Source organism: Apostichopus japonicus, chromosome 14, assembly GCF_037975245.1.
Source record: "Apostichopus japonicus isolate 1M-3 chromosome 14, ASM3797524v1, whole genome shotgun sequence".
Lineage (NCBI taxonomy): Eukaryota > Metazoa > Echinodermata > Holothuroidea > Aspidochirotida > Stichopodidae > Apostichopus > Apostichopus japonicus.
Window position 1 is genome coordinate 6,390,190 of NC_092574.1, and position 22,608 is coordinate 6,412,797.

General features: G+C 36.7%; 2 protein-coding genes across 4 annotated transcripts in view; both read right to left on the minus strand.

Annotated features, from left to right (window-relative positions):
• LOC139979439 (uncharacterized) overlaps positions 1-13,910 on the minus strand; it is a 20,192-nt gene extending 6,282 nt beyond the window's left edge. The window contains exons 1-14 of one of the 2 annotated variants that reach the window (XM_071990223.1): positions 12,571-13,910; positions 9,949-10,075; positions 9,179-9,213; positions 8,325-8,370; positions 7,697-7,778; positions 6,930-6,984; positions 6,075-6,130; positions 5,375-5,439; positions 4,825-4,884; positions 4,069-4,159; positions 3,315-3,504; positions 2,561-2,641; positions 2,132-2,286; positions 7-1,405 (exon numbers count right to left, since the gene is read on the minus strand). In XM_071990223.1, the coding sequence (XP_071846324.1) occupies positions 7-1,405; positions 2,132-2,286; positions 2,561-2,641; positions 3,315-3,504; positions 4,069-4,159; positions 4,825-4,884; positions 5,375-5,439; positions 6,075-6,130; positions 6,930-6,984; positions 7,697-7,778; positions 8,325-8,370; positions 9,179-9,213; positions 9,949-10,030 (2,397 nt within the window). In that variant the 5' untranslated portion in view covers positions 10,031-10,075; positions 12,571-13,910. Of the gene's footprint in view, positions 1-6; positions 1,406-2,131; positions 2,287-2,560; positions 2,642-3,314; positions 3,505-4,068; positions 4,160-4,824; positions 4,885-5,374; positions 5,440-6,074; positions 6,131-6,929; positions 6,985-7,696; positions 7,779-8,324; positions 8,371-9,178; positions 9,214-9,948; positions 10,076-12,216; positions 12,546-12,570 lie in introns of those variants that run through there. The other variant, XM_071990224.1, reaches the window with a different exon arrangement.
• A 140-nt stretch (positions 13,911-14,050) lies between these two features.
• Positions 14,051-21,618, minus strand: LOC139979440 (uncharacterized). 2 transcript variants are annotated; one of them, XM_071990225.1, is made up of 9 exons: positions 21,418-21,618; positions 20,499-20,652; positions 19,866-19,995; positions 18,948-19,298; positions 18,175-18,435; positions 17,358-17,513; positions 16,321-16,413; positions 15,502-15,661; positions 14,051-14,682 (listed from the first exon to the last, which is right to left on the minus strand). In XM_071990225.1, exons 1-9 carry the CDS (start codon positions 21,446-21,448, stop codon positions 14,225-14,227), a joined length of 1,794 nt encoding a protein of 597 aa, XP_071846326.1. In that variant the 5' UTR covers positions 21,449-21,618; the 3' UTR covers positions 14,051-14,224. The 2 variants fall into 2 exon arrangements, with proteins under 2 accessions (XP_071846326.1, XP_071846327.1); XM_071990226.1 differs by having other exon boundaries at positions 18,175-18,432; positions 21,418-21,617.
• Between the last annotated feature and the right edge of the window lie 990 nt (positions 21,619-22,608).

Genomic DNA, 22,608 nt, shown 5'->3' on the forward strand with positions numbered 1-22,608 from the left:
ACTTACGACCACTGTATCTCCATCACGATTTACATCAGCCTTGTCTGCTCCGGAGTTTGCATCCGTATTCTCCGGTCCCTGGGTCGGTAACATCTCTTTGTTGTTGTTCTCTTCACTGATATGTAAATTATGAACCAGAACTGGTAAATTATCCACACGTCCCTTCTTAACCTCTTCGTCGGCCTTGTCGACCTGTGCCGTTCTCCAATCGGGGAAATCCGAGCCGTGTTTCGCGCTGCGGTCTTTCAAGAAGCTATTTCCCTTGAACCTAGGATAAGTATTGCTGTAAGTTCTGAACTGAGCTAACGACAGCTCGTGAGGATCTATCCCATGATCCTTTGCAGCATATGCAGGTAACTTTATCCCTATGTCCTTTTTATCCTCTTTTTTACTCTTCATAAACTTTTGCACACTTCCCACATACATGACCTTTGAACTCTTCTTAACCTTCTGGCCCTCGGACATTCGACTTTGCGACCTTTGACCCTCTGACGACCTTTTGCCTAACATGTTATTGCCATGGAAGGTCGTTTCCCCATGTGCTAAATGTAACTGCAGCTTACCTGTACCGACAAGATCTAAGTTAGAGAGAGTTTGATCGCGTTCTCCGACAGAGCCCAAAGCTGTTCTTGATCTCCTTTCGGTATGGTGGCTTGTTCGTTCCATGACATCAACGTAGTTTCCATCCACTCCCCCCACTGTCTCTTTCTGCAATCGTTCAGTTCCGCTACCGATCTGCAAATCCTCCTTGTCAGCCATGATACTTTCATCGTCAGCGTTCTGCCTGCCATTACTGCTCGGTTCAACGTCACCGCCGGTCCACTCGTCGTTCCCGTCGTTTCCCTTTCTCTTCAGTTTACGTTCCCCCGGAATGTTAGTCACGTGCTTCATGTATTTAGAGTACTTGGCCATGATCGATAAAGCTTTCTCCCGTTTCTGTCCGACTTCCGGATACTTTACAGGATAGATACGGCCTCTGTCTTTAGGTTTGCCGGTAGTCCTGACATAAAGTGGAGCTTTGGCATCTAACCTCCTACTCGTATCTGAGTCTTTCGGAGTCAAATTCCCCTCAAATTTCTGTTTCCTCTTCCCGGCTTTGCTGTATTTTGAATATTTCCCTCCGATGAAAGGATTTTCCTTCACCGCTTCATCGACTGAATCATGGTCAGCTGTCTCGGTTGCCTTTCTCGAACCTTTATCCTGCTCAGCCCTCTCTCCTTTCTCGACATCATTGCGTTCTTCATCTTCTTCTCCGCCTCTGCTCTCCAAACTCACCGAGGATTCCAGGGAGAGTGACGACGTTAAGGCTTCCATCTTTTCCATTTCACTTTCTCCAGGTTCTTCAGTCTTTTCTGGTTTGTGTTCAGATTGTTGATTTGGTTCTTTCATTTTCTCTCTCTTCTCCCTGCAAGGAAACCAAGTACATGATCACAAGAGGTATTGCAAATGAAAAATCACCACCTCGTGTCTTGCTTTAAAATTTTCCATTTTAACATTACTAAAGTGATAGAATCGCACTGTAGCCAGACTTTGATTGCTTAAAGGCCAAGCGATACGCAAACTATTTCTGTGATGTCACAAGAGCAATTGCAGAACAAAGTTCTATTTTCCACCCTTTCCAAGCACAAGTTAGAAAAAGGCACTAGGCTATTGTCATTATGTAGCCCTAGCATTTCCAATGAAACTATGAACAGTCACTGTCCATGTTGCTTGGCCTTGTACAAGTTTGTTGTAAACTTTGTTCATGATTGGTTGCAAATCTTATTATGATGGAATGTTATTAATTTCATGAATGTATCTGCAAACAGAGATTTGTTTTTCAGACCAGATAGAGAGTCCTCTTGAAAGGGGAAAGTGAAGGGAAAGGAGAAAGGTGGGCAAGAGGAGAGGAGAAGATTGAAGAAGTATGCGGGAATGGGAGGAAAGGATAAGATTGAAGAAATATGAAAGAGGGGAGGGAAGGGGTGGGGTAAGAGGAGACGAGGAGTATGGTAGAGTGAAGTTTTCTCCTTCCATAAATTGGCAAAACTTGACCTGTTGTTTGTAAATTTTGGCAAGTGGGGTTAATTTAAGGTTGTTTAAAATTATACATATGAACTTATTCTCACTATGAAGTTGAAAGGGGTCTTACTTTAGAGGGAAGGAGACGTCATCGAACGTCCGATGTTGGATCGCAGACTTTGGACGGGGTAGTTCCTTTCGCAGAAGTCTCTCAGTATGAAAGGTTCTATGTTCCTGGCATTCTTCAATGTTGTTTCTCTCGCTTGGGTCTAAACTTAACGTCCTCTGAGGAATGTATAAACAGAAGTGACAAACTTGTTTTACACAGAGACCTTTGGTCAAATTCACAGTCACTAGCGGTGACCTTTCATTATAATTGCCATTGTTACTAATAATTTATTATAACACTTTTGTAAACATCAAGTAGTCATTACCTGTACATCTCAGGAACTTAATTGAACTTTCTGAAGGGTTAACCAACTTGTGCCATTACCATTGCTGTGTTTTTTTTTTTCTTTTAACATGACACTGTTGATAGTTGGAATCAACAGTAGCTTACCTCCATGAGGTCCAACATGACACCGTTGATGATCCCGCTGTACTTCTTAAACACAGTCTCGGGATCGGTGACAGCCGGAAACTGAGGAGACGAAAACAAAATGATTGAATCGTGAGAAATACTTACCTCTTAGAATTGCTGAAAAACAGAACAACATATATGCACTGGGTCGTCAAAAACATTTTAAAATCTGGAACAGATTTGAATATTAATACTTTGAATGAAAAATTGAGAAATGACCATACAATGAGTTATGTGAAACCTGGCCTAGGTACTTCTTTATTTATACAACAGTATATGAGCCCTGTTTATGAAACCTGAGAACCTTTCTTTTGCAATGAGGGGAAAATAAGGTGGCTATGGGTAGCTTTTCTTCAATGTTTTTGGCATTTTTTTTTTTTTGGGGGGGGGGGTTTCTCTAGCATATTATCTCAGAGATTCTGAACTAAACTAGTATGAAATTCTTATGTAATATTTGCTTCATTTCAAAGAAGCACTAAAGTTAACACCTTGATAGTTTTGCTGGATGGTATATGGATGAAACTTATATTTGTAACGTTTCCAACATCTCAAAGAGGATTTTACTTCAGTACTTCTACTCTATCATGAAAAATGTAGTAAGTTTTCTAATGTTTATTTAAGTTTTTTAACCTGTGCAAAAGAAGAAAAACAAAGCAGGAAACAAAAGGAAGGATTTTTGTATCAAAATAAACATTTTTCTGACAAATTTTCAATTAATAATGAGGTTATTAACCTTGAGACCAGTAAAACGGGGATTCTTCTCAAAGAGTTTCATCTGGTAAGACGGTAAACTGCCGCAGACTTTCTGAATCATGTAAAGTTGATCAATCTCGCTTTCTCCTGGAAACACCGGTTGTCCATCACTCAACTCCCCCAGTATGCAACCAATTGCCCAGATATCCACAGCTTTACCATATGGAGCCCTGTGGAGGTTTAAATTATAAATCAAATATATCGTCAAGGTTGAAACATGAACATTCTGATGGAAAACAATTATTTACATGTAAAAGTGTCACATTTTCCCCAAATACATCATGATTATTTGGTCCTATTTTTAAATCTCATTCCATTTTTACTACGACCAAACATACTGCATTTTTTGACTTTTCAGAAGCCTAGGTGACAACTGGAGCCCAAAAGACACAACCTCACAAATTAAAACTAATCAACATTTAACTAATCAATGTAAACTACTAAAAGGTTGGTTTAAAATTTCATTGCCTTGATGAATTGTTGATAAATTCTGTGACTTCTTGTAAGAACGCCATGGCATTGCAAGGTCTTTGATGGCTTCAAGGAATCTTGTTTAATGTTGCTTTCAATTCTGCTAAACTTCCCTAACCCCAACCCCATTCCCACCCTTCCCAATATTCTCCAATCTCATCCCGATGCCGCTAGGCAGTTTAACAAATCTCACCATTTGAAGCATCAGTAAAGCAATTTTGGGATATGTTAATCAAAGGGAAGAGTACCGTGGTTAAACATACCCCAGCAGGAGTTCCGGTGATCGGTACCATCTGGTGGCCACGTATTCGGTGTAATTGGCAGTACCTGTACCAGTAATGTTCCTCGCAAATCCTAGTAATCAAGAAGAAGACAAAATAAAACAAGGGTTAAAGTTATATCAGAGCAGTGAACCATGGGACATTTTTGTTCCATTCCAATTTTCATTTCCTAAAACTATTCAAGAGAGGATGGGGATGGTGGGAGGGGGAGGGGGGTTTCAATCCTACCTTTGCAAACATTGAGACTAACATGTATCAACGATTCATCTTTGTCACAGTATGTTTGTTAGGCAATCTCCGATGTCTATACTGTACTCCTCTAAACAGAATGCTCTATCACCAAACTGTTTCCATTACAATTTTCTGCAATAATAGCTTACTGTTATGTAGCTTCCATGTTAGAGTATAAGGAATGTGAATTCCTCTTACTTTTCTGGTGTTTTTTGTTTTGCAGCTTGTACCTATGCAATTACAATCTTTGAAAATTAAGTTAATGACAGTCTTAATAGCAACCTTTCTTTCTTGTAATGAGTTGTGATTATAAATTATACAAGGTTAACTCACAAAGTTTGCATTCTTTGCCTGATGGAAAACTTGAATAATTTTATAAAATTTGATAAACGCTTCAAAACAAACTAAGTCTTTAAAAAAAAACTAAAAAAAATTGTTTTTCTTTTTGAAATTATGTTATGATTGTCATTATTTAAAAAGAAATACCACCAAGACAAATAAACTCACCAAAGTCACATAGTTTCAAAACTCCATTGTCACTAATCAAAAGATTCTCTGGTTTAATATCTGCAAATATGAAATTACAAGCACACACATTAAGATGCAATAAAGTCAGACGAGAATACAAAGTTATCTTCCTTTAAGTATTTTACATCTTAAATGCAGAGAGAGAGAGAGTAGCAACATGAAAAATCATTCACTTTTCAGGCATTTTACTTTGAATCTGACAGAAAAGATTTTGTAGCTTACTAGCTAGTTAAAGCTACACTTTTTAATATATAATTGAGAATAAACTTCTTTGAGAGACAACTTAAAACAATAATATAACCTTTAAATTACCGTTTAAATGAGATTTATACAGAGAGAAATCATCCTTTAAATTGATATAATATTTACTAAGATATTTTACATGATGATATAAGTCACAGAAAGCGTTAACAGAAATTTTGACTCAATCTGAGATGGTTGGACAATCACAATAAAGAAAGTTGTAGTTTAATGGTGTGTTGTGACAGATCTTTCACAAATATCACATCTGAAAGTTCTTTTAGCTCACCTCTGTGGATGATCTCATTTCTGTGACACCAGTGGATTGCTCTTATGAGTTGGTAAATTAAACTCCTGTGACAGATCAAACAAAGATTAATGAATAAAGAATTTAGGATGGATAAAGCTAGTACAACAGATTTCATATTTTTATGAGGCACACAGATATTATTTTGAGACATCAACCAGATGACAGGGTACATATCAATTGTAAACGATTTCATTCTTTTTAAGACAAGCTCACTTCAGCTGACAGAACAAACAAAGATTAATGAATAAAGAATTTAGGATGGATAAAGCTAGTACAACATATTTCATATTTTTATGAGGTATACAACTATTATTTTGAAACATCAACCAGATAGCAGGGTATATATCAATTGTAACAGAATTTCATTCTTTCAAGATAAGCTCACTTCAGCTGACAGATCAAACAAAGATAAAGGAATAAAGAATTTAGGATTGATAAAGCTAGTACAACAGATTTCATATTAATGTGAGGCACAGTTATTATTTTGAAACATCAACCAGATAACAGGGTATATATCAATTGTAACAGAATTTCATTCTTTCAAGATAAGCTCACTTTAGCTAAGAACTATTAATTTTGACCTCCTCTTGACTGACATTAAATTCAATTATAAATATCCAGCTCCAGTCGTACATTTGTTTCTATGACTCAATGACATGAAAAGTAAACATTAACCAACCTGACTTTTTCTGGAGGCAAGCCATTAGGGTTGTCTTCTAATAACTCCAACATATTCTGTAACAGGATTAGGATAATAAATAATTCTGAATATCAGTGAAATGGATGACATGGAGAAGGGTTTAAGTTTTAACTGCTCTGGAAGAAAGTGAACAAGACACAGCAAAGGTACCTCTTTCTTTGTCAAAACACTAGCAATCTAGACTAAGCAACAAATAGCCAATTATAATTCATAAAACTATTTATTTTATTTTTTAAAGAAAAGAATCATATCACACTAGTTTTTGCCTTCTCAAATCAGAGAGATGTCTACAGTATAACTAAATCCATATATGGTATTTAAAAACAATACCATTTCTGATATGAATAATTATTAATACTTCACATATATTTTCAAACAGAAGAATATAATCATTTTTCTTTAATTTTATGACAACCAGTGCAACCACTCATCTTGATGGAAGCACTGAACTATTATGTGATGTCACAACTCATGTATTTTGCATCACATATAAATGCACTGAATTGTGTGTTTTGAGTCAAACTCACTTAAATCAGTACCTATTGGCAAAACGATAATCACCCTTGATACTACTGATGTCTGATTTGTAAACATCTACAAAGGTTTCCATGGAGATTTGGTATACATTTGAATACACTGAAAAGTTTAAAAGCAGCAGATAAAATGTCAGTCAATAACAAAAACTTTTAGAGTGGCAATAAGAAGCTTGCTGAAAATTCTTTTTCCACGAGTGGCTGTTACTTGACCGAGGTGACTTTGTAGCATATTTGCAGCCAGTAATGACGACTTTTAAAGTTAATGACACAAACTGACGATGACAGATGGTGTACATACCTTCTCAACATACTCAAAGACCAAGTACAACTTTCCTTTCCTTCTGAAGGCCTCCCTGGAGTGAGAAAAGTGCATCAGATGAAGCAACATGAAATAGCATTCCTTGTGTAGAAATTACAGCGGACAGGAATAAGAGCAAGAGATTGATGAACACTTGCTAATTATTTAAATCTGAATCAAACTGATTAAACAGATATAAATTAGAAACAATTCAACCAACTTTCATATTGTTTCCACACTCCTAGTTTCGTTTAATTGCCAATGGGGTAAAAGAATGTTTAAACAAATATTTAAAGGATTGCGAGAAGACTTGAGGTTTTGGTATTTAAGCATATATGCTATCCAGCTATTTTGGTGAGGGAATATTTTAACCCTCCTGATGCCTTTCTTTTCCTTCTAAACTAAAACAAGTCAGTGATTATCAATGAAAGAAATGTCTTCTTACCACAATCACATTTCATTATGTAGCATTTAAACTGTACTGAACCCACAGTTTAATTCTTATGTAACAATCTGTACAAATTAGAAGTAATTTCCAAACTTCATAATTGCATCAACTGATTGCAATACATTAAGTACAGTTTTAATTGTTGCTATCATTTACAATGACGTGTTTTGCCAAAACAATTGTAATGTAAACATAATATGAACATTTTAAAATTGATATTAATATAACAAGATCAGTGATGTAAGCACATATTACATTAGGCTACCGATGCCATTGATTCCACTCAGACTATCTTGCTGTAATCTTGCTGTAAACTTACCTAAGTTCCACAATGTTCTCTTGCTTGAGTTGTCTGAGAACTTTAAGCTCTCGTAGCGTCGTTCTGCGCACATCTTCGTTATCTGGAACAGAGACAGAAAACATTACAGTCAGAGTAGGTTGAAATTGCATTTTCCACTATGCAATCATTGCACAATTTAAGTGGGATCATAAAGAGTCAGTTTAAGTCATAATAGATCAGTGACGACACCAACAGCAAACTGCTGTGAGGTGGTTTATGATTTCAACCATACATCACTCCGGTCATCTCGAGGATCTACTTGATCAAGGTGTTATATTATCTTACGGTCAAACGGTTTGTAAAAGTTTCCGTAGAAACGTAGTTGGCACGTCAGTATCTATCAACAGAGCAAACGATCAGCATGTCATGAAGACGTTAATTTAATACTGAAACAAAATAATAATTCAATGCTTCATTGGCAAGAAGAAACCTGGAGGTTGTCTTAGGCCAAGCAAACTTACAGCTCAAACTGAGCAAGTTGATTGTGTGTGTACCTGGCTGAACCATGAAAAATCATGAAACATGAATAGATTCTCAATGATCAATAGTGAAGCTATCCAATGAACAGTTTAATGTCCACATACGCAGAAAACAGCAAAAGACCTACCTTCACTGTCCTTGAACTTCTTAACAGCCACAATGTCCTTTGTAGCCTAGATGAAAAGCAAGAGGTGTGAACTACATATTTATACCATAATATTCTCAAAAACAAAAATTCCATGAAAAATTTCCATCATTTTCATCTATGAACACTGTTTTTAAAAATTAAAAATGTGAAGAGTGAACATATTCAAAAATATGAATTGCTAAGGTTTTTACAAAAACAAAATTATATCCTGTTACTTTGTTTCACCTTTTATCATATCCAGTTGGAATTTCTTACAGAAATAAACCCTCTTCATATATACAGTAGCAGTTGACAAACTATATTCTAGCAGCATCAAGCAGGAAATTTGTTTTCACATTTAAACCCAAGCAAAGATTATTTTCCATTTTACAGTGTCTTTCATAATATCAGTCATTTTTCTTGCTTTTCCAGTCAGCGGTGATACAATTCCAGTCTAACTGGAGTCACACTGACTATCTATCAGTAGACTCTTTCTAGGTCTCATGTTATTCTTCTCTTTTATTATCAGCTTAGAAGGAGCCACAGTGAATGCACCTAATTAATTTAAAAATTTAGCCACCATTTCTCGATAATTATGACCAATATCTTAAAACTACAGCACTTGAACTGATTTACTTATTGGCAAATATTAAAGATTCTTAGCTTGCTGTCACTCCTAAGAAGAGTTTCCTTCACTGAAAAGATTCATGCTATTACTCTGACATTTCTCTCATTTTTCTGAAGAATCAGAAACTATCATTGTAAAATATCATCAGTTTTAACAGAGCTGAAAAAGTTAATGACAAAAAGGAAAACTGTATATATAACTTTTGGCTACTTATTGCTACGTTTACCTTATGACGACACTTCAGTACGACCCCATATGCACCTGAAAATAGAAACAGTATGTAGAAACATTTGAAATAACCAGCTTTGCTCTTAATGAATCAGGAAACAGATTTACTAAAATGATGATATGATAATAAGATAAAAATTAAAATAAAATAGACATGGTTCACCATGTACAAAGACTACAAGGATAATGAACCCAACACATAACCAGCAATGACAGTAAACTGAACACCGTGCTGATCAAATAGCAAATATTTGCTCAACGGCAGAAGTTGACTGCCCATTTGGGATACAAGCAGGTAAATGTTAACTCTGACAAACAACAACAAAGAGCACTGTAAACTGTAACTTGTCAATTGTTTGGGGAAAAAAAATTGTCCAAGTGATCACAAAACTGGAAACTTTCAAATGTTCACCATTAGAACTTTTTACAGTGAGGATGCTATACCGAAGAACAAAGCTGCTTCTAAGAACAACATGTTAGAAAACTTCATCGTCATTAACAGTTTTAAAGGTCACTCTTGTTTGCGGATTGTGATTCTAATCTAGTATTGAGGTACTTCCACTGATTGTACAAATAAACAACCATTCCTGTGAACATATTGCAGCACCACAAAGTTGCTAGTGCAATTAGAAACAGTTACAAAGCTGCCAAACTCTACAATGATATAAAAACAACTCAGGCATCCTTGATAGGATAATGTTTGATTAAGAAAGAAAGATAAATTTGGGATAATATACATGGCAGATCAACATAAAGGAAATAACTCACCTTCTCCAACTAGACCTAACACTTCATATTTATTCATTCTTGGAAGTTTGAACCCATTATCCAAGGTAGCCCCAATTTTCATCCTTTGGCTAAAAACATCGCAATTCTTCAACAAGTCATACAGCCCCTACAGGATCACAATAACAAAGACAAAACACCAGAAAACAAAATAAAACTACAGAAATTTTCCTCATTGAATTTAAAATCATATATAATGCTATTAGGAATGGTAGAAATTTATCCGAGTTTAAGAAGTTTTTACAGTTTTTTTGATAAAATGCCACATATTAAAGGGTGTGAAGACTCCTGCAAAAACAAACGTCTAATGCCGGTAATGTCATTTAGTTTCGAATGAGGTGTAACAGAAGTGTTAGACACCACCATCGATCCCAGAAAATACACATACAGCTTGGTAACTAGACACTAGTGTACAGTCAGTATACAGCTGCGGTCGATACCCACAGCACAGTGTACAAACGATACAGGGATGGACATATGCTTGCGAGTCACTTCGCCCAACAACCATTTCGCCCAACTGCCATTTCGCCCAACCAGCCTGGTCATTTCGCCCAACCGCGTTGGTCATTTCGCCCAACCAGCATGGTCAGTTCGCCCAACCGTGTTGGTCATTTCGCCCAACCGTGTTGGTCATTTCGCCCAACCGTGTTGGTCATTTCGCCCAACCGTGTTGGTCTTTTCGCCCAACCTTATTTTTACTAATATTCAGTCAGAATAATATTACTTTTTCTATTCCACCAGTTCAGTTTGATTTATTTTGGGTAAGGTTACTTCGTAATAGGTAAATAAAGTGAGGACCGCTCGATATCGATCGGAGTCTGAGCAGTTATTTCGGGTATAATGGGAGGATTACCTATCAAACCTAACCCCTAAAATACTGGTCCATCCTACTGACTAACAATTCCGGAACGTTAAGTGAAAAACAATGTATATATAAAACCCGTCCGTAATATTTATCAATGTAACCACATATGTAATCACATATGTAGGCCTAATCAATTTAACCACGACTTCAAGTTTCCTTAATACTCGGTTCGTATCCCGTAACGTTAACAATTCCCGACCGTTTACTATCAAACCTATCAAACCTAACCCCTAAAACACTGATCCATCCTCAAGATTCCTTAATATTCGGTTCGTATTCTGTAACGTTTCCTTACTAAAGTTATACAAAGAAAAGGACTTTAAGTTTCCTTAATATTCCTTAATATTCGAACGTTTATTATCAAACCTAACCCCCAACACACTGATCGGTCCTCAAGTTTCCTTAATATTCGGTTCGTAACCTGTAACTTTAACAATTCCCGAACGTTTACTTTTCAAGTATCATATTTAATCAAGGTTGGGCGAAATGACCAGGCTGGTTGGGCGAAATGACCAGGCTGGTTGGGCGAAATGACCAGGCTGGTTGGGCGAAATGACCAGGCTGGTTGGACGAAATGACCAGGCTGGTTGGGCGAAATGACCAGGCTGGTTGGGCGAAATGGTAAGGTTGGGCGAAATGGCAGTTGGGCGAAATGGTTGTTGGGCGAAGTGTCCTGCTTCCGGACATATCAGGTCCAGCTATAGATAACAAGGTATCTGTCTGCATTTTGTAGCGACAAGAGAAAAACTTCACTGGCAAGCAATGGAAAGTTAACTTTTTCACTGGGCGGCACACGGTTTGGGGCGAGTCTTCAATGCCTTCAAGTGAATGTCATAGATTTACCAAATTTCCAATCCCCTATTATGAAGGGAAGTTTTCAAAGGTTTGTTGGGTCTAAAGAAACTGTTCTAGGAACATTGAAAGGGGACATCTGGGCAGACGAGAGTCTAAGGATACATATGAGACATGTATGTATGTATGTCAAACATGAAGGGTAAAGCATAATTTCAATAGCGTGAAAAGCATTAAAAAAGCACCAAGTTCTTCAAAATTATAAGTTAATTACTGCATGAATTTATGTTTTTGTGACTGTACATACAGGTAGCTTTCTGTCAAATCATGCATTTCTTGCAATTTATTATAAGTTATGCATGAGATAAACAAAAAAAGTGAAGTTAATATCTGATGAACAATTAGATGTGCCACAGAATAGCAGGCCTTATTGCAATTACAACATTGTAACCACTAACATTGAACGAACAATGTACAAGTGAGGCTTTGATGTTATATCAGAACTCTATGATGAAACTTAATGGCTAGCTACTTGTATTGTTAAGGTCTTTGGTCAAAATACACTTCCACAAGTTCCAGGAAAATTTCCTTACATCGTGCGTGTGTTAAGGTTATCGTATACTGGACTAGTAAGTGAGGGGATAAACTCGTAAAAATGAAAACGACAAGAAACAGCAAAGTAGACTTGATGTTTTTATGTTTCAACTTTCACGGTAGGAATTTGTGACTATTCTCTATTGCACAATCCTAACACTTACGTTAGTAACACACAACACAATAACTACATAAACCCTTTGTAATTACCCTACCAATACCAGCTAGGCTAGGCGACAAGTTATGCGGTTGCTTAGGAGCAACGACGCTATAGACTCAAGATGAGAATGTTCTTTATTTTTATGAGATTTCATGTCATAGAACTGGAAATGTGTTTTCAATTGCTGTCTTACCTGTTACCTTGGGTAATGTTGTTAAGATAAATATTCTGCAAGAAATTTCTTTCTAATCAAAGCCCTAAACATCTTCGTCCGAAGTCGATCGCGAAGATAAACTTCCAATGGAAAGATCATGTGCCCATAATGACGGATACATAAGTAGCCAGATCGAGCGTATATCATTCAACGTAACGAAGTTCAGTCGTACCCCCTAGAGCAGGATATAATCCTGCTTTATGGTCCTACCCCTAGTCCTGAAATCTGAAGATGGGAGGGGATGGAAGGGGAAGGGGAGTGGATGATATTTTGTCCCTTATATCCTTTATAGGTGAGATGCATTAATGTCTTTGTAGCAACTTGTGGGAATAGAGATGTTTGGGCAATTGGAGGAGGAGAATGAGGCATCTCATAGCAACATACTAATAGAAGTTGTGATTTAAGGACAGGCTTCACTTATCAATTATTGAAAGCAATTTATCCATACCCTTCATGCAAAATAGACTACAGACTGAAAAGGATCTACCCCACTGCTGTGTATGATTTCAATTTATGTACTTATAAACATATTATTGCAAGCACAACTTTGTTATAATCCATTCTTTGATGTCTATATATAAACACTACCACAAAGTCATACACTTGACTGGTATTTTGCAGCGCTGTAACCAACTGTCTTGATGGGGTTTTTTTCCTCATGCTGCTCTCATCATCCAGACATAGACCTTTCTTGATCATACTAATAGGACACATGTTAAATTCATAAAAGCCTTATGTGAACTCTTCAAACACTTTCTTTCATAACAGAGCATTCATTACTTCAATCACTTTTTACTCACCTCTCTAGAAGTCGAATGAAAAGCAGAAAATATTGTCTAAATTGAGACAACAGAGGGAGGGGACTAGGAGGAAGAGGAAAGAGAAAGGGTAATCATCCTGATCACATGACCTTTTATAGTTCAGGAAAATTTGGAAAATTGATTTCTAGCAAAGAGGAGAATGGATAATTTGTATTCAGATTCATACTGATGGTTTAATGTAAAGCACCATATGACAAGTCAATACACCTACAAAATACTTCATAAACTTTCAGTGCAAAGCAATGTAACATTTTCAGTACAGAGACATGTCCCAATGGCACTTGGGTACACACCTTCACATTTTTTGTATAATAAAACGGAAACATAAAAGAACTTATAATAAGAGAGATAGAGAGCAATATTTCAAATGTACCAAGCATGATTAATACACCATACGAAATACAAATTATTGGGAGGAAGATTGGAGAATACTCTGTATGTTTTAAACATAATATTTTACAAGCACTCATCCATCCATCAAGGAGTTGCTCTATTTGATAAAACCTAATACCAAATTTGAATTCATCTTTATAGTTTATGAAACTCAGATATAAAATGCTATTTCTTGCAATCGTGCTGTTACAGCTGCAGTAAAGGCATAACTACATTGTGCCCAAAAAATTGAAGGGAACAAAATAGTAATACCAGTTGTAATGTATTCTTTCTCCTTCACAAACACAATTTAGAGAAAAATGGAAAAAAAATGATAAAAAAAGATAAATCAGATACTTCAAGAAAAGTATTGCTTTGTGCTATATGGTCAACTTTGCATGATCCAAATGAGTGTCATTTATAGACGGTCATCTCATTTCTCAGACTGCAATCTGAACACTATCAACCGCATCCAATCTCCACGAAGAACCATTCTCCTCATCATCTCCGATTTGAAAGTCCACGGGTTTATTGTCCAATTCCTCGTTTGCTGTGCCTACAGTGCTCGTGCGTAGTACAGAAGGAAGGATGAGGCTTAAATATGATAGAGTCAGTGAATTTTCGCTACCGTTTCTGACGTTTTCGCCTCTCTTTGATAGACATGATTCTGAATTAGATGAATGCATAGTACCGTTCTCTGATTTGGATACTTTAAGTTTGTTAATTGATCTGTTTTCTGCGGTGGGCATCACTCTCCTTGCCTCTTTTCCTTCTCTTAGTTCGTTCTCTTTCTCTTCCGGAAGTGACAATTGTCTTAGCCTTTCAGAAGCCAGGTCTAGTCCTCTCTTACTTGCATCTGTGTACAGCCTCTTGGCTTGGTCTTTATCCTGCAGGACTCCTTTTTGAAAGTAAATTAAAATAAATAAAATCTTGGTCAACAGAAAGTTTCCTCTATTCTCAAGAAATGAGAGAATGTCATGCACACAAAAAAAATAATCATAACAATAAAAGTCAATCCATTAATCAATAACATTTGTGTGGACATTTTGATGAATTCCTTGCATAATTAATTGTCAAAACAAGTGAAGATAATATTACATTGGACGACAGATATCCAGGTAACAACTGTAATAGATTGGTTTGCTGCATGCCAACATCAGAATTTAATAAATGTTAACAAATGTATCTGACATCATCAAAGTTCCATTTGGACACAGAGTGATCTACCTAACAGTTCCATTTGGTGCAAGCCCAACAGCTGAATATATTGTAGCATTCCTTTACCATGTACACTAACGAATATCTTTAAGTAAACACACATCTAATCTGCTGCCCTCAGCTGCTGCCTTGGTAATGTACAACAGGGTAGAAATTACACCCGCTTAATTCACTTGACGAGATGATATATCTTACAACAGAATTTCCCATCACCTTTTGCTGGTATGGTTAGTCCACAGACCAAACTCACAAACATCAAGGATTTCCAATCATCAACGTTATAGCTTTTCATCGGTTGCAGATAACACATCCAAAAAGACCAGCACATCTACACTGTGGCATAAATATCCTTACTGATATCACTTATTTAGTATATCTGCAATATATATATAGAAACACACATGACAAAGCAGGAGTCAGTGTTTGGAAAGGGGAAATTTTCCCTAAGATCTGTTTGATTATAATTTCAAGGTCAGTACATATATATATATATTCTCACCTCCGAGTCCTTTCTCAAAATAAGTCCCCAAGCTGTACATAGCTAGAGGATAACCAGCCTTGGCTGCTCTGTGGTAGAGTCCAGCTGCTGCCTCCATGTTGCGGTGAACGCCCCATCCTTGTTCGTAACATAGACCCAGTAGGTATTCAGACTCTGTCTCCTTTGGATCAAGAATAGGTGATGTCGTACATAAGGAATGGGAGACTAGGGGAATATCGGCCTGTGAAGGCAGTTTATTCTATGATGCTAAGCAGCAACATGTGCATGTGGGAGAAGACAAATGGCTTATAACTTACTCTTCATGGCAAGTGGCTCTCCAATTTACAATTTAAGCTTGTTTTGACTCTTTTTTAAACTATTTGGGAGACCATTTCAGATGGGAAACCATGAACTCATCCTGGATGGAAAACCTTCCTTGCTTTGGATGGCCAAGGGGGTCGAACTGATAACCTCCCAGATGCTCCCAGATGACTTTATCCACTTGACCATAGCAACAGCAACCCTTCCATTCTCCCCTTCCCTCAACTACCCTTCCCCCAACCAACTTCCCACGCTATTAAAACAAAGAGGCCCCGAAATTTGCTTTAAGGACTTAACATTACAATAGCTGAATTGCATTTGGTTTATACTTTTATTATACATACCCAGTGTTACTATAACATAATTTACAGTTCATCAACTCTAGACAGATCTATGCCTACCCACTACCTGTTATTTTATCACATTGTAATCGCTCATTTACGGGAAGTGTATAACTGCAGGTGGTTTCGACACATTTTGCGGTCAATGCTTTCTTTTTTAATTTGTCGACAATCTTACCTGTTCTTCAACAGCTGCTCTTAGATGGAGTATTGCTTTCTCAACGTCTCTCGTCTTGGTTTGAAGATAGTAATTTCCTAAGAAGCTATGAGCCTACAGCCACAAAATAAAAAGCAGGAGAAAGGGAAGAGCATTAAGAAAATTGGACCTGAAGTGTAACCAGTGACTTAAATAAGTTTACTACAACCAAACAAATGTCTTGTTTCTAGGTCAATTGATGTGGGAGATGTTTGGAAGGGAAAGAGAGCAAAGTTCTTGGACGCCCACTACCCACTTAGGGCAAAAATCCCCCCAAAGGACTCCACATAAACAGATACATATGTTAACTTCCAACTTCACAAGAAACTGCAACAACACTGCCATTGCCACATATGTCTGGCCAGGGAGGATGACTCACTGCTATTGCACTTGAACATCAGTTGACTGCAGCATTTACTTTCTTTGGAATCAATTTTGAAGCAAACTTAGGATATGAAAGACCCAGCATTGTTCTTTGGTAAATTTAGTTTAGTTTGTAACTTCATTTTTATTTTTCATTTCTTTTTATATACATGAGAAAGCTAACTAGCCTTTTCAGGATAACTGTTGTTTTTTTGTTCATATTTATTTGAGAGTAATGCTTAGCCTTCTTTGGAGATTGACTTCAATCCAAAGATCACTATAAAGAGATTGTTTTTTACGGATTTTGAGATACTATAAACTGCTTTCTCCTCTTTGAAATTGGGCTAAGAGATGTTACCACTACTAATATCGATGCAACTGGTGAGATACGTAGAGTCAGTGAATGTGATATTTAGTGGTGTCAAAAGGAAGCACAGCATTTAATTCACTGAATAATATTTATGCCTTTTTTGTTTGGAATACAGTTTTTCATACAAAGAGTCTATTTCAAAAGCTCCAAGTTGCCATTCCGCCCGCATCAAGAAAATCATCTTTATATCACCTGTCAATAACGGCATCTCATCATAAACATCCAGGGTTAAAATATCGTTGCAGGAACTTTTATTTTAAACCATGGATCCTACACAGTGACTCACCAGGATAACTCCGGCCTCTGCTGCTCTTTGCATGAATTTGAAACCGACTGATTCATCTTCCGGGGTTGCTCCTAAGCCGTGATAATGGTACATTCCGAGTTTGTACAGGGCGAGAGGATGGTCTTGCTCTGCTGCTCTCTCGTACAAGTTAACAGCCTGACGAGATGGAGAAAAACCAGGCAATATTAAATATAGATAACCTCCATAAAGTTACATTATTAAAAATATAATATCTTGTATAAACACAGCAAAAAATAAACTCAAAGATGAAAAGTTGCTTCCATGCACAGTACCTTGTATTGTTTTACTGATTTAATGTAAACACACTTTGAACTCTCTACTTGCTATACAAATCTGAATTAATTAGTTCTTCTTTGTGTGAGCTAGACCAAGAGGGAAACTATGCTTTGCTGCTCTGTGGTACAAGAAAATAACAGCCTAAATTTTGTTGGGAAAGATTCTAATTCCATCATACATTTATTACAAACAACCAAAAACAACCAATAAAAGATTATGTATTTTAAGATCAGTACTGATTACACTAAGCCTTCCCATATTGGTCATCTCAAACTCAGCAAGAAAACCAAAATTTGCTTCTAAATGATTCACTTAAATAAAAATATATAAAAAGAACGATTAACAAAAAATCTGCGTAGGTAAATACATAAGTTAGAGGGCCCGAATTTTCATCCTAGCAAGATTCTTCTTCGAAGACAAACTCTTAAAAACAGAATAGCTTCCGTTCAATATTTTTGGAACTGAAAAATTATGTTTGATCATGACAAATATTTCATAAAGGTGAATAAATTATCCGAACCTTTGCAAGATCCAACTCCACACCCTGTCCAAGCTCATAACATTGTCCGAGATTGTACTGAGCTTTGCTGTAACCAAGTTGAGAAGCACTTTCGAAATGTGACACTGCTTTCTTATACCTTCCCAGACTGGCGAATTGAATGCCCATCATAGTCTCAATCATTCCCTTCGTTTTCTGGCTAGTCTTTCTTAAATGAACCAAAGCACCTTCCAGTGCTGGTAGAATTTCATCAGTTGAGAGGGACTGTTGTTGATAGTCCTGCTGGGAAATAAAATAAATTAAAATTGGTATTTATGATTCAATTATTGAACAATTTTCTGTAGGATATGTCCCAAATTAGTGTAGATATATTTTCATTTTTTCACGACTACTTTCAAGTATCATAGATGTGAACAAAATTTGTCATCTGGCAAATTCCTTTACTCATCAAGTAACAGCACAATGCATAATGCATAATGTCATAACTATTCTGAGGCTGTGGGTTGCCACCCAATTTTGGTTTGGTTTGAAAAAGTGGCCAATCAAACAATTTGCAAGAATTTGTTGCAGTCACATGTTGCACTAAGTTGTCAAAGGAGAATTTTGATGCATTTAGAAAAGGAAGAAAGAAGTCTACAAAATAATCTTTTCAACCAAAAATTAGCAACAAATATTTGAGGATATCAGTCAAAAAACAGTTTTGGTCAAAGATGATAAATCAATAGAATAAATCGTATTTGAATTCATTGCTTAACACAAAGGTCTGTTATTCTCTGTAACAATTGCTCTCTCACCTTCAATTCATCTCCTGCGGTTTCCTCATCTCCAAACTTGGATTGTTTCTCATCAAGGACTCCACCATCCTTCCTGCTCGAAGCTTCTTCTCCCGAGCTACAAATCGACAAATCCTGCGAGCAATCTTCGTCGCCTGAGCTAAAAGATACGGAGGATGCAGTGCTGGAGTCTGCTAAGCTATGTTCATTGCTGATGATACTCCTAGCAATAGCTCTGTGAGACGGATGAATCGGCAATAGTTTGGCCACTGTGACCAAAGGGTGCTTGAAGTCATCATTCGCTTCCCTGTCAGGAAACTTGGCACAAGAGAGTGCTCTGCATAACTGAATGGCAACAACAACTGCTGTACCCTAAATATGACAAAAACAACAAAATGGAGAAAAGTCACAAATGGTAAGCTAAATTAACACCTTTGGGATCTTTAAGTTTTCTGGAATAACTTCTTTCCTGTTGTAAGGTATCTTATCTACTAAAAGCATGCATAAAATATGTGCGAATTTATATGCTGACAACAAAAAATATGTATGCTTAATTCATTTTTTAACGAATGTGTGTCTTCAGAGTGATGAGGGACAACATTTTTGCTATGTCTTTGTTTATCGTGCTTCAGTTTCGTCAGTTACTCTTCTACTTCTTGTGAACGTGTACAAACTAGACAGCTGTGCCCCAAATATCCTAAGAAGACAGATAATGTCGTTCACTTTTAAATCTTAAGTTCCCTTTGGGTGCTAATCCTTCTTCCTATCTGAGATGGTGACATCTCTTATATGAGTCTCCCTAAATTTCTGTACAAACTGTGAACGAAGAACCAGCTTCACAAAAATACAAATGGAAACTTTCAAGTAATGTAAACACCTTAGCATGCTTTAAGTTTGGAGATGCTTACAGATTATATTTTTAACATTCGTCTCTCTTACCCAGCCGAACCCTTCAAATTCTGTGTGCTGCCTCCTATGGGACTGCCAGCGCTGCTGTTGGGTGAGATCTTCATGATTACGATCTTGCGAGAAGAGATCGAAGAAACCTCGAGATGGTCCTATCGGTAACCTGTGATATAGAAAACCTGGTTATTGCAACTGTGTTACATCCATCATTCTTAATAGCAGGAGATATAGACAATGATGAATGGTATCATCTGGATCAACATTAATTTTTTTCATTGTCCAGAGTGAAGAACACTCCATCACTGACTTACTTCTACACCAAACTTAGACGGTTGATGAATAATTCAACCAAAATTGCAAATAATGCACAAATATATTTCTCTTACAAAAATATGTGGCAGAGTAATATTACAACTCTCCGATAACTCTTTCAAGAAAAACAATATATTGTGAAAGTTGTAGTGGCTTATTCTTTAAGCATTTATATATATATATATGTATATGTATATGTATATGTATATATATATATATATATATATATATATATATATATATATACACTATATACTATATACATTATATACACTGTTCATTCATTATCAAAGCTAGCTACAAAAGGTAGAAAAACATGTATCACTGGAATATACTATTAAATGTATACTTTACCATGACGAAAATATGGCTACATGTCCAGGCGGCTTGACACATAATTTACGGTCTGGTTCTGAAGAGTGATCTGACGCTCTCTCAATCAACACAGGAGCTGGGGTTTGACTAGGATTGTTTCTGTTACTACTGCATGGGGTATGTGCCCGAAGGACTGTAAAAAAATCAAATCAATGTGTTAAATCAACATTATCTTGAAATTTATGTATTGTCATTGTATAATGGATTATCAACAAAGCACTATTGATTTCAATCAGAAAAGTGTAAGAAACGATGTTAGAAACATTCCTGAATCATAACAGTATTTGCATGTGTACAATTATCTTCAAATAGCTAAGACAGAAATGATTATGTTCCAAGGATGATGGAAAAATGATACACCACACAAGATGATAAGTACTGTTCTCTAATCTATTTATACTTCTTCTCTATACTGCTACCAGGATGTGTGTGACCACAGAAACAAACAACTGTCTAAGTGGTGATAACCACTTCTATGACTAACTGTTATGTTACAATTGAGAGGAGGTGCAAGCAAGAACTCGCGAAGAAGCCATCATTGGCTTACCAAAGCCGCAAGCTGACCAAAGTCAGTCTCTTACTTAGATTCATACTTAACATCCATGATTATCATGGACAAATCACAATGTTACTTAGAGCCATTTGTTAAATGCAAATCGTAGCTACTAAGACGAATATAATTAGGCCTATGCTCCTTTAACTTCGTTCGAATCATTAGGCATATATACAGGCCCCTATATATGGTCTAGCCTCTAGGCTACACTGAATGAGGCTTGGTAATGGTTGTATAGGCCAACTTAGGCTAGGGTTGAAGGAAGTGGTAGGCCCCTAGGACTCTAGGAGGAATATTTATGAATGAAGGTTACAAAAATGTAGAACAATTCGATCAAGTTGTTACCTTTTGGAAGATTCTGTATCGTTCTGAGCATTATTTTGGTGTCCTTCCCAACATTTTATCACACAGTAAAGAACGTCAGGTCCATGATACGTTTTTGGAACTTTCGGCCCGCAGTGGTTTACCCTGCTTAATGCTAATTGCTATGTGGTGCATAAATATAAGCATAGGCTAGGTCAAGTTAACTGTGCATATCAAACTGCGTATGGTTCACAACGCTTGCTGAGCAGATTATTAATAGATGATGACGCAATTTGTACGGATCAACTTGTTCCATTTAGTAGTCGTAAAGTTCATTCCTACAGAAAACGTCCATATGCAAATCATCAAAGTGATTTTTTAAAGAATTCACAAGTGGAGGAAATACTCAATATGCACGTGAAGGTCTATGAATTGCCAAATATTACCCCCTCCCCACTCCTCCACCACTCACACGTACCATGCTTGGGACAAATGGAAACGTTATCATTGTAACTCGATGTTAGCCCCTCATACCGAAAAAAAACATATATTTGCTACGGTGACCAAGAAAGTACACTGCAATATGCCATGTCGAGTATTTGTCTCGCATTTTCGACATAACAATTAATCGACACCTTCATTATCAATCTTTATTATGTGTCTTTTTATCACTCAAATTCGACTTTGTACATTATTTCGACGTTTCTAATGCAATTTCGACGCATATTTTTTTCTATACTGCATTGATTTTACTTTTCGTAATTGACTTAATATCTCAAATGTCGGCCTTTGTTTTCTCTTAAATATGATTTTCCTACCGCCATGTCTCGACTATGTTCCCATTGTCGAGATTTTGATGTTTCATCTTATTTCGAAATTCACTCTATCGATCTAGTTTCACCGACGGTCTAATTCTTTACTTATTTTCGACGTTTAATTCCAAAATGTTAATGTTCCTTCACAAATTAGTCCCTGATGTCGACAAGCATGTTTACCTCGATATTTCGATTTAATATGTTCCCTCTCGGTTCCATATCCTCCTATTATCACTTTTCACCCCAAATTTATGCTGAATGAACAAATACTATAGTTGCTATAGTTTTACTAGTTTAAAGTAGGCTACAAAGTATACTACTTGTGTAGTTATAGTCAACAGCATATATGAGACCGCGCCGGGATGACCAGGCCCATATTAGGACTATATGCGCTGGACATAGGCCATAAAAAAATTAG